This window comes from Carlito syrichta, unplaced genomic scaffold (assembly GCF_000164805.1).
Source record: "Carlito syrichta isolate Samal-C Ts95f unplaced genomic scaffold, Tarsius_syrichta-2.0.1 Scaffold301859, whole genome shotgun sequence".
Lineage (NCBI taxonomy): Eukaryota > Metazoa > Chordata > Mammalia > Primates > Tarsiidae > Carlito > Carlito syrichta.
The window spans coordinates 379,520-391,983 of record NW_007245955.1 but is presented as its reverse complement, the minus strand read 5'-3'; the positions used below and the strand labels follow the sequence as shown (position 1 = coordinate 391,983).

General features: G+C 38.7%; 1 protein-coding gene across 1 annotated transcript in view; it reads right to left on the bottom strand.

Annotated features, from left to right (window-relative positions):
* Positions 1-12,464, bottom strand: part of SPICE1 (spindle and centriole associated protein 1) — a 67,192-nt gene that overhangs the window by 4,365 nt on the left and 50,363 nt on the right. Inside the window, exons 13-16 of the mRNA XM_008055470.2 lie at positions 12,089-12,313; positions 5,924-6,408; positions 3,810-3,993; positions 1,294-1,396 (exon numbers count right to left, since the gene is read on the bottom strand). Of these exons, the coding sequence (XP_008053661.1) occupies positions 1,294-1,396; positions 3,810-3,993; positions 5,924-6,408; positions 12,089-12,313 (997 nt within the window). The remainder of the gene's footprint in view (positions 1-1,293; positions 1,397-3,809; positions 3,994-5,923; positions 6,409-12,088; positions 12,314-12,464) is intronic.

Genomic DNA, 12,464 nt, shown 5'->3' with positions numbered 1-12,464 from the left:
ACTGGGAAACTATGGGGGGGAGGGGGATGGGATTAACAGTAGCAAATATCTGTCTGGGGATGGGAAAACACCTCTTATCAACAGGGTGCCTGAATGAAACGTAACTGTACACCTAACCCTTAACTGTACCCCATAAAACCCTAATAAAAAATATTGATTAATAAAAAAAAAAAATTTATTTTTTAGAGCAGTTTTAGGTTTACAGAAAAATGAGTGGAAAGTACAAGAGTTCTCATATATCCCCTAACTCCCACATCCAGCATGCACATAGTTCCCTATATTATTGACCTTGCATTAGTGTGGCAAATCTGTTACAATTGATGGTCTAATATTGATCTATCATAATTAACTGAAGTCCATAGCTTACATGAGGGTTCACTCTTTGTGTTAAACATTCTATGGGTTTTGACAAATGTATTATGGTATGTGTCCACCATTTATACATTCAAAACTTATCCTACAGATAAGTTTTCACCAATAAAGGGAAAAATGGATGTGCAGGGGGAGAAGGTGGTCAAGGTAGTAGAAGGGTAACACAGGACCTGGAGCGGGCAGTAAGGTAGTTAAACTGAAGAATGGAGACAGAAGGGCCTTAGTGTCACTATTCATCGCCCATGTGACCCATCTAGGCAAATCACCCAATCACCGCGATGAGCTTCAGTTTCATTTATTATAAAGGAAGAAAATATATACTGGTCAATTGACCCACCTTGTCATGTATCGTCTCCTAATTTGTAACCATAAATACTCTACATATGTGTTATCCCATTTTTATTTTCAATAGCCAACCCATGCTTTTCTTTTCTTAGAAACAGGGTCTCACTCTGTTGCTCAGGCTGGAGTTCAATAGTATAATCACAGTTCACTGCAGCCTCAAACTCCTGAGCTCAAGTGATCTTGCTTCAGCCTGCAGGTAGTTAGAACTACAGGTGCTTGCCATCAGACCTGGGTAGATTTTTTTTTTTTTTTTACAGGGTCTTGCTATGTTGCCCAGGTTAGTTTTGAACTCCTGCCTCAAGCAACCCTCCCCCCTTGGCTTTTCAAAGTGCTGAGATTATAGACATGAGCCATTATGCCTGGCCAACCTATGCTCTTCTACTTGGTTAAAGTTTATTCCTCACTCTTCTTCCCCCTCAAAATTCTCCTCTCCGGCTATTTTATTTTCTTTACATGAGTCTGTCTGAATCTAAATCAGATATTGTGCACTTCCTTTTTTCACAAAGACAATGAAATACATAGCACATCCTTGGTTTTTTTTGCTTTTTTAAGTAACTATTCACAGTGTAACCCTACCTTCTTGTATTCGTTCCACTGACAGGAGAGACAGTACTGCATTTTGAGCTTTCTGGGTCTTCAGCTCCTGGAATAGATACTTCAATTGTCCTCTTTCCTCCTTCTAAAATATAAAAATAAGTATTAGTTTCATTATCCTTCAATGAAATAATAATAAAATTTCACTCGATTTATATGATACTACAAATTACACATTTAAATTTGGGTTTTTTTTCACATTTTTATCATTATAGCCCACAGATACACTTGAAAGATTTTTTAAAAAATGAACTGTGAGACAAGGAACTTTAGTTATTGGTGTCATTTCAGTAGCATGCCAGTTTATAGAAGGCCTTGAATCTCAGTCAAGTAGTATCATGCCAGATCTAGAAGTGAAAAACAGAAATTAAGAGCTAGCCCTAAAGAACTTGAGATCATTGAGAAAATAGCTTATCTAAAGTTTTCCTCCAAGAAATGGGAAAAAAAAGGAAATAAAAATGTCTGAAGTCATTCAGTAAAACTTTAAATCTTTTAAATCAATTACATTGTGACTGTTACTGAAGATATTAAGATAGAAGAAGCAAGTTGGCTGAAGACTCCATATGGCCAATGGCAAATATAATTACATATATTTTCCATATTTTAGAAGTAGGTAATTGACCAACATATTGTATTTATTAATTAAAGACTTTATGTTCATCCTAGGCAGTTTCACAGAAGCTCCTGTGAATCACTGCTTAAAAACCAGTGAGTTCCAGGCTTTAAAATATATAAGATCCTATTTAATGTAACAAAATATTCCTTAGTTATTCTAGAAAACAAAATAAGTTTTTCAAGGCATGTAGTTGATTTTTATTTTTATCATTATAGCCCACAGAGGTTCCTGTAACCAACAATTGTACTCATAAAAATAGTACCTAGAGATACAACCACTGAAAGGGGAAGAACACAGTTGCAAATCCACAATTTGCTTTGGAACTTCAGATAAATCATTTCACCTCTGTGTGGCTCAGTTTATTTATTTATCGACTAAGTATGCTGACCCTGTCTACTCTCAGGGTGTGTTGAGGACTAAATGATGTAACAGAGATAAAAGATTTTTTTTAACCTTGCAGAACTACTGAAACAGAAGATATCATATTTAATCACAAAATTATTCCTAAGACTGATCTGCTTTATTTTTCTTCACTGCACTTAGCACTAACTGACAGTATCCCAAATATTTATTTGTTTGTTGCCTGTTCCCCAACTTGAATGCTGGAGTATTCAAATCTATACATGGCAGGCACATAGTAGATGTTCATATATAACTGAGTATATATTTATTCTAATCAGAAGTTGCCTCTAGACTTTGTGACTATGAAGAACAATACAAAGCTGTCATTTGAGGAAGCCTAGAATAAGCAGAGAAAGGGCCGCAGGGAAATGCAATACGCTTTATTTTCCAGTAATTTGCAAAAGGGTCTGCTTTCTGGGTCTGTAATTTCAAAAAGGAAATAATTTCTAAAAGGAATACTCTTACTGGAAGATACCTTACAAGTAATGTACTTCAACCAGCAGTAGGACACACAAGTCCCTCTCAAACACCCAATGCTTGAACACCTCAGGGAACACATCACTTACTGATACAGAGAGCTTTTTCTATTCCTATTAAAGTCTTCCCTTTTACTGAGCCAAAAATCAATCTCTCTATACTCCTCATGTAGCTCTGTCCCTTGAGGGTCTTAATAATTCAATTTCTGGCTACAAAGTAACTTGAAATACACTTCATCAAGATCTTGAATACTATGTCAATTAATTTTTCAGTTACTATCACTGTTTTATTATTTAGAATTACCTCTCACTTTTCACATTTCTAAATTTAACAGTAGAAAATTTTATTAACGAATGAAAATGTTTTAATCGTTTTAACAGAATAATAACTTGTAATTTGTTGCTGATGAAATTTTAAGTTATCATTCAGATGTTTATATTTCATATACTATAAAGAAGGAAAAAAAGGGAAATTACTGAATTACTACTATATGCTGGGATCAGCATAATAATCTCACTGGTCCAAAGCAAACTTCTACAAGTAAGTCTTGATCTCTCTGTGTCACAGTTGGGGAAAGTGAAACTAAAAGAAATTAAGGAATTGTCCCAAAATACAACTTTCTCTACCTTCCTCCTTCCCTCTTGGGGAAGAAATTGGCCAGAGAGAAAAATAAGCCAGTTTGATGTAATCAAACCATGCACTCGTACATCCATCCATCAATCCAGGAATGTAATAGATAGACTCCAGATGTGGGGTAACTTAGGAACTCAGACACCAAAGATTCACTATGGCATCATGGGATAGAAAGAATCAGGGGTTCTAGCTTCTATTGCTATTTCTGTTACTTATTCTGTGACTTAGGCCTGTTTTTTTTTTTCTGTGCAAAACTGAAGACACCAAAATATATGCTCTGAGATTTCTTTTGGCTCAATGTGAACTTGCAAAATCAAAAAAGTAAAACCCTTCATACTTCTAGTTTTTAAATCATTAATTTGTGACCAACCAGTCCATGCTCTGAGAGGTGACAGAACAGGTGACACTGGTGGAGGAGAAAGATTCAAACCAACAAGTTTCTGCTGCTCTATCAACTGCAGTAGTTTTCCACGAGCCTCCATACTCTGTCGATTCAATTCTGCAATCCGTTCCTCCATACTACTTGGTGCTAGAGAGTGTGCTACTGGAAAAGTCTTCGGGGGAAAAAAGAGACACAGATTCAATATTGAAAAAGACTCCACACAATTTTTACTTTTCTACTAACTGCCAGCAAGTCAGTATTCATAGCCCTTGCTCTATACAAATGTGAATGGTGGACAAACAATAGAATTTACAAATCATTTCACTGAAAAATTATGGCTAAAGTAAAAAGATGCTAATCCTTCTCCTACTTGTGTCACATAAGTTCTCCAGTTCCTCTGTCTGAGTATAAAATCTGTCAGACAAAGCTTTCCTGTATCTCTCAGTATCTGCTGAGCTGCACAAAAAGATCACACACGCAAAGAGATTAGTCTAGTGAAATGGTCTCTAAATACAACACACCTGTTCATGACAGCTCTGGACTTCAACAAATTACAAAAGAGGATCTGCTATGTTTGAAACAGATGCTTCAATAATTAAAATCCTCAAACATGCATCATAAGTTATTATCTGGCAAAGATTCTGGGAACTTGGCCATTCCTTCTAACCAAGGGCCAGCCTCCCTAGGTCAATTTTGGTCTAAGATGCTGATATAAAAATAGCTGGTAACTGGAAAGAAATATGAGAGACAGAGTAAAAAATAGCTACCCAAAGAATATAACATAAGCTTAATTTGAAAATTCACAAACGAAATATGTCATTCCTAATTATTTCATTTAGTTAATTATGTCCCTTTGGGGGAGAACCCCTAATAGAAATCACTAATTTTTAGCTTATGCCTATTAGTAAAAAAATGAAAAAAATAACCAAAGCAGTATGAATTGAAGAACTCCCAATGACTCAAAACTGGGGCAATTCATACTTACTTACCTATACCCATACCAATGGCTGCTGCCTGTTAGTAATATTCCTTTCTGGCTCCTCTTCTGCCAGTCCCTTCTCACGAGTGCTTCTATGATTCAATACCCATACACTCCTAAATCCCCATGAGCCAGTGTTGACAGAGATGACCCTTACTCCCACCTCCCCATAACCTTTCTCAGCAAAACCCTCAATCCACTATTGTCAAAACCCTTATGGATGTGCCACTCAGGAGCCCCTGATCCATGGTGAAGCTGCTTAGCTCCTTCCCACTGCTAAAACACTATACTCTCCCTTATTAGAAGCTTGCCAGGAGCCGCCTTGACTCAAGAAGGGATAAAAAGAAGTGTCTTCCATCATTGGGACCAGCATGTGGAGATATGTTATAAACACTTCCCCTTTGGAACTTAGCATTCCTTAAAAATAAAGGTTTTAAGTTACCAGATTATCCAACAAAGTTATTTAACTTATAGACCTCCTGCACTATAATATGCAGACCTTTGCTACTCAAAGCATGAGCCTCAGACCAGTAGCACTGGCATCATTGGGAACTAATTAGAAATGCACAGTTCCTGCCCCAGACCTGCTCAATCAGAAACCATGTTTTAGCAAGATCCCCAGATTCATATGCACAATAAAGTCTGACTCTAATAATCTTTTAAAATATCATTTCTATAGGGAAATGGAAATGCATTCTGTGTCCCAAAGAGTGAACTACTCATGAGTTGAGAGTCAATGCTCTTTTATGAGCCACTTTAAGAGTAAAAATACTTTTCCTTAAAATGTAGCTATATGCCAAACATTCAAGTCATATTAATTCTACATTTTACACTTAAGATGTCATTCCTAGCTTAATCTTGCCTTTCCTACACATTTTACCTTTGTTCTACTTTCCTCACTAACATATTTTTTCTTTTATGTTGTCTTCTTTCATTGTATGTGCAATACAGATTGATATATAACATACCTATTTGTAATGAGGACATGCCAAAGTATAAGCCATCTAGTAGCATCCTCAAAGCTAACTAGGATCACTTCTGAAAAGAAGTCTCTCAAGATGCTCAAGCTTCACTCCTACTTAAATTCTTACAAGTCCCTAGTTAATCTTTAACTGGTACTCACAGCAGTCATGTCGCTGGCACATTCCTGTTTGTTCGACTCCAGGACTCCATCTCCTTGCTCTCCCCCAGGCCCAATAATGTTATTCAGATGTGCCTTGATAGTGGAATTCTGCAGTGTCAACTCAGCAATCCGTGCCATAATGTCCTTTCTTTGTAGTAACGCCTCATTTGTTCTAAGTTGTTGCCCATCTCCCAGTACCAGGGGCTCTTCTGAGAACCCAGGGTTTCTCAATTGCTGCATGTTGGAATGGGAATTACAGAGGGGCTGTGAGAGGTTAGTGAAAGAAGCCTGAGTTTTGTTCTCCATATCTTCTCCCATGTGAGAGACTCTCCACCTCTGAGTGAAGAGACGACTCTCTTCACTTGAATTCTGAATGTCTGCATCAATGGGTAATGTCTTCTTTTCCCAATTTTGTTCCTTCTCAATTATTTCCACAGTAGGAGGAATTCGTGGAGCAGGACGAGTTTGAACAGTCCTCCTCAATACTGTAGATAAGAATTTTTAAGTAATAAGTTATTTTTTTCCCCATAGATTGGCACTATTATCATCTTACCAGCCCATCACATAGAGAAGTATTTCAGTAAATGGATTTACGTTCTAAATGCCTAAATTATTTTCAGCAGGGAACATACCAGCAATGCCACCCCTGACAATCAAGTACAGTCTTTCTACTTCAGTGAGTACATCTGCCTAGAAACACCATGTCCAATATTGGACTGATGCCACCCTTAGTATTAATCCTTGTAGCAAAGGATAATTGTCTCAGAACAACTTAGATAACCCTCCTCATTTTTCCTTTAAAAACCCTTGTCATCCTTTACCTCCCTGAATATATCCACCATATTTCCACTGCAATGTTCAATCCCTAATGAACGACATTTTTTTAAGAGATCCTATTTGTCTGTTACTTAGGTTGACAATATTTTTTTAACCATATGGAATTAACACTTTAACATAAAAAAATAAATGGGAGATAAGAAAATGAAAACCGCACATATAAGCATACATATATGCACATACTATTCTTTCAAGAAGCATGGCTGCAAAGAAAAGTAGAAATAAATTAATAGCAAGAGGAAAATATTTTTGGTGGGAAATTCTAGAATGATACTGTCCAATATGGCTGGCTCTAGCCATAGATGGCTATTCAAATTTAAATTCATTAAAATTAAATACAACGTAAAACTCAGTTACTCAGTCATACTAGTCACAGCAGATATTCAGCAGCCCTATGAGGCCAGAGGCTACCAAATTCAATAGAGCAGATATAGAATATTTTCATCATCACAGAAAACTCTATTGGACAAAAATATTCCGAAGGAAAATTAAATGCTGATGAAGGGTCCTAAGTATCTCCCATCTTCATCTGCAAGTTCGGTTTAATTAAACAAGTCTTTATATGTGAGAATTCCAAACACAATACTGGAAAACTAAGAAAACATAATTCAGACTACATACTCAAATGCAGCTCTCTTCACATTGTAAAAGAAATATGCAGATTTTGTTTTCAATGCAGAACTCGATACCAAAAAATGTGTAAAGGAGTCCCTGACAAACTTGCTTTAGTGATCATTTAGTATATTTGTGATTAGAGTAGAAACATTTATTGTAATTGCTTCTTTAAAAAAACTTCAGGCTATTTTACCCATAAAAAATAATGTACAATATCTAAGAAGAGAGCATTAGACAAGTCTATTAACAACACGCAAACATTTGAACAACTAACTCCTTTAAGGAATAAAAATTTAACATGAATAGAAATCAGAACTGAAACCATATATCCTTAATCTGGCCAGAGTTAATGACATTCTCCAACTTGCTGAAAAGGAAACATCAAAACAACAGAATTGTAGAGCTGGAAAGTACATTAAAGGCAAAGAAAAATCCTCTCATCTTAGAGATAGGAAAACGGAGGCCCAGAAAAGGTAAGCATCTGAGCCTCATGCCTCATGGGTAGGCAATGATGGATGAGCCACAACAGCAGCACTTCTGACTCTCAGCCTGGAACTATCGTCACTGCACCACGCTGAGCTAAGAGATGCTGCGTTTGCATTATAAATACCAAAATAAAATGTTTAATGGCAAAATTTTGTCATTTTCTTTAACCCTTATGGCTTTTTCATGTCCTCTATTAGAAACATACATCAAACTGCAAAAAATCTGACAAAATTTGCATAACTTTGTATAAAAGTTATTTTTCTGTCCCCCAATATAAGAGTATTAAACATCTTGTTTTTTTAAGCTGGTTAACGGTGGCTCATGCCTGTAATCCCAGCACCCTGGGAGTCTGAGGTAAGAGGATTATCTAAGCTCAGGAATTCGAGACCATCTTAGGCAGCATGGTGAGTCCTTGTCTCTACAATAAATTTAAAAATTAGCCGGATGTGGCAGCGCATGCCTGTAGTTCCAGCTACTTGGAAGGCTGAAGGTGAAAGATTGCCTGAGCCCAGCTGGTCGAGTGCAGTAGCCGTGAGTGTGTCATTGCACTCTAGCCTGGGTGACAAAATGAGACTCCAACATAGATATAGAAATAAAAATAAAAATCTTTTTTTTTTGAGTTGAATTCTCACTCATTCACCCACACTGGAGTGCAGTAACATGCTCGTGGCCACCGCAGTCTCGACCTGTGGGGCTTAGGTGATCCTTCCGCCTCAGTCTTCCAATTATCTGGAATTACAGGCATGCGCCACCATGCCTAGCTAATTTTTTTATTTAGTGTAGAGGCAAAGTCTCACCAAGTTGCCCAGGCTGGTCTTGAACCCCTGGACTCAGGCAATTCTCTCTCCTCACCCTCCCAAAGTGCTGGGATTACAGGGTTGAGCCACCGCACCCGGTCATAAAAATCTTTTTTTATAGAAACGAAAATTCAGCCGGGCTCAGTGGCTCTCCCTGTAATCCTAGCACCCTGGGAGGCCGAGGCGAGTGGATTGCCTGTGCCCGCGGGTTTGAGACCCACTGGGCAACTTGACGAGACCTCCTCTCCACAATAAATCAAAAATGAGCCGGACATGGTAGCATGTGAGTGTAGTAGTTTCGGCTACTTGGAAGGCTGAGGTGGAAGGATCACCGGAGCCCATTAGGTCCAGGTTGCGGTGGCCGGGAGTGTGCCACTGCACTCCAGTCTGGGTGAAAGAGTGAGACTTCAACTCAAAAAAAAAAAAAAAAAGAAAGAAATGAAAATTCAGGCAAATCAGGGATGAATATTTTTCAAAAAACTTTTAACATATCTGACAAAGACCTAACATCTAGGATCTACAAGGAACTCAAACACGCTGAAAGGAAGAAAACAAACAGCCCCATTAAAAAGTGGGCAAAAGGGGCTGGGGCCAGCGGGGGGGAAGTGGGCAAAAGACATGAACAGACACTTCTCAAAAGAAGTTATACAGACACATGAAAAAGTGTTCAGCCTCACGCATCATCAGAGAAACGCATATCAAAACCACATTGAGATACCACCTAACCCCAGTAAGAACAGCTGTCAATAAAACAAGCAACAACAGATGCTGGAAGGATGCGGAGAAAAAGGAACGCTTCTACACTGCTGGTGGGAATGCAAACTAGCGCAACCACTTTGGAAAACAGTATGGCAATTTCTGAAAAAACTAGAAATTGACCTTCCATATGACCCAGCAATCTCCCTACTGGGAATATACCCAGAGGAACTCAAGTCATTCTACCAAAAAGGTATCTGCACACATGTTTGTTGCAGCTTTATTCACAATAGCAAAAACATGGAACCAAAGTTGGACTGGATTAAAAAAAATGTGATACATATACACAATGGAATATTATGCAGTCACAAAGAAAAACAAAATTATGAACTTTGCAGCAACTTGGATGGAATGAGCGTCTATCATACTCAGTGATCTATCACAGAAACAAAGAACAGAGTACCATATGTTCTCACTCATAAGCGGACCTTGAACAAGTATCATAATACCATAAAAAGGGATTGGGATTGGCAGTACTGGGAAACTGCCAGGGGAGAGGGGGTGAGATTGGCAGTTGAGGGAAACTGTCAGGGGAGGGAGGGACATACCTCATCAACAAGGGTACCTGCATGATGAACATTTGTATACCTAACCCTGAATTGTACCCCACATTTATTTTTAAAATAAAATTAATTCATTATTTTTAATTTAAAATTTATTTTTAAAATAAATTTTTTTTTCTTTGTGTCTCCCCCTCCCCTGACAGTTTCCCTCAACTGCTAATCGAACCCTCCTCCCCTGGCAGTTTCCCACTACTGCCAATCCCTTTCTTATAGTATTATAATTTTTCAGGGTCCACTTATGAGCAAGAACATGTGGTGGTACTTAATTTTTTGTTTCTGTGATAAATTACTCAGTATTATAATGTGTACGTTTTAATTTCACCATGCTTTGCTTTTTCAATTTTTTTAAATCCCGTACATGAGAATATAGAAGTAGTCGTATTTGCTATTGCAAACCTGCAATGGCCATGCTTTTAAGGATTTCCATGATTGGCCGCTAGATTTTTCTTTTTTTTTGAGTTGGAGTCTCACTCAGTCGCAGTGGCCGCTCCCAGCCACCACAGACTTGACCTGCTGGGCTCTGGCGATCCTTCCGCCTCAGCCTTCCGAGTAGCTGGAATTACAGGTATGCGCTACCACACCCGGCTGATTTTTTGATTCATTGTAGAGATGAGGCGGGTCTCGAACCCGCGGGCTTAGGCAATCCACTCACCTCAGCCTCCCAAAGGCACGGGATTACAGGCTGAGCCACCGAGCCCGGCTGGTTGCTAGACTTTTCTACAAGTTCCCCTGCCCCAGATATTTCCAGGCTCCCCAGGAGATCAACATTTGTTTTTCGGGGAGCCCCTATTTTACCTACCTGTTGCCTCATAGAGCAAGAACCCCCACACGTGTCCAGGAACCTTCTACAAATGCCACTTCTCACCCATTCTCTACCCACTCCCTCTAAATTTATTTTTAAAATAAAATTTTAAAAAAACTTTAAAGGAGAGTCTAAGGTAGTGATTCTTAACTTTTTTTGACTGAAGAACTCTTTGAAAATGAAATAAAAGTGATAGACAGCTCCAGAAAAAAAATGCACATGTGAACAAATAACATTTATTTTTCCAACAATGAAGCAGTCCATGGAACTTCTGAAGACCATTCATGAACCCCAGGTTGAGAACTCTAAAGCTATTTTTAATTGTCCATCAACTTTTATTATAAAATTCCCTCAACTGACTGACCTAAATACTTTTTTTTTTTGAGTTGGGGTCTCACTCTGCCATCAAGACTAGAGTACAGTGGCACGATCAGACTCACTGCAGCCTTAATAGGCTAGGTTCAGGCAATCCTTCTGCCTCAACCTCCTGAGTAGCTGGGACTACAGGCACATGGCACCACGTGTGGCTAATATATATACTTCTTATTTTTAGTAAAGACAAGGTCTTGCTGTGTTGTCTAGGCTGGTCTCGAACTCCTGGGCTCAATGGGCCTTCCCTCCTTAGCCTCCCAAAGTGCTGGGATTACAGGCATGAGCTGAAAACTTTTGATTAAAAGTCATAGTTCTCATCTTCCCTTGGCCTAACTTTCATTATTCTCTGTTTCTCACTTTTTTATATGCTCTTGGACCACAGGGACGAAGGAGATTCCCCTTACTCTGCATCTTAGTGCTAAGGACCTTGATCCTTTGATGTGAGTTTAATATTTACAATGTTTAATGGAGCAGATATATAATAAAATTAATTCAATAGTACACTTCACCATAGGAGTAACACACATAAACTATTCTAAAAATTCCTCCTTCAGCTTAAAGGCTATGGGCAATATACAAGGTCTTTCTTTCTTTTTTTTTTTTTGAGTTGGAGTCTCACTCTGCCGGCCACTGCAGCCTCAACCCACTGGACTCCGGTGATCCTTCCGCCTCAGCTTTCCGAGTAGCCGGAATTACAGGCATGCACTACCATGCCCAGCTGATTTTTTTGATTTTTTTATTGTAGAGATGAGGTCTCGCCAAGTTGCCCAGGCAGATCTCGAACCCGCAGGCTCAGGCAATCCACTCACCTCAGCCTCCCAAAGCGCGGGACACAATGTCTTTCAATTCTGTTTTTCAGGTAACAGTGAATGCAATATATTACATAAATGAAGCATAAAAAGCAACTTCCATGTAACTTTAGAAGAAGCTTGCTTACCATCCTGTAGAGGAGAGAATTCTGAGCTGCTCTTCTGCCTGGGTGGTGTTAACAACACAGCTGGCTCATAAATATGTGCTGGAAAATTGTTGGCCAGATTCACACTCTCTGGAGGATTTGGCACCTGAGATAGTTTAACAGGTAACTCTTCCTGTGGGAATTCAACCACTTCTTCCCCTCTGAACATCAGTGGTATGGAGACATTAGCATTTACAGCTGGACACTCTGAAGAAGATGAGAGGATATTAGTACTTAAGGAACAAAACTGAACTATGGGTACATGTCAGGTATTTATTCTTTTTTTTTAGTTGGAGTCTCACTCTGTCGCCTAGTCTGGAGTGCAGTGGCCACTCCTGGCCACTGCAGCCTCAACCTG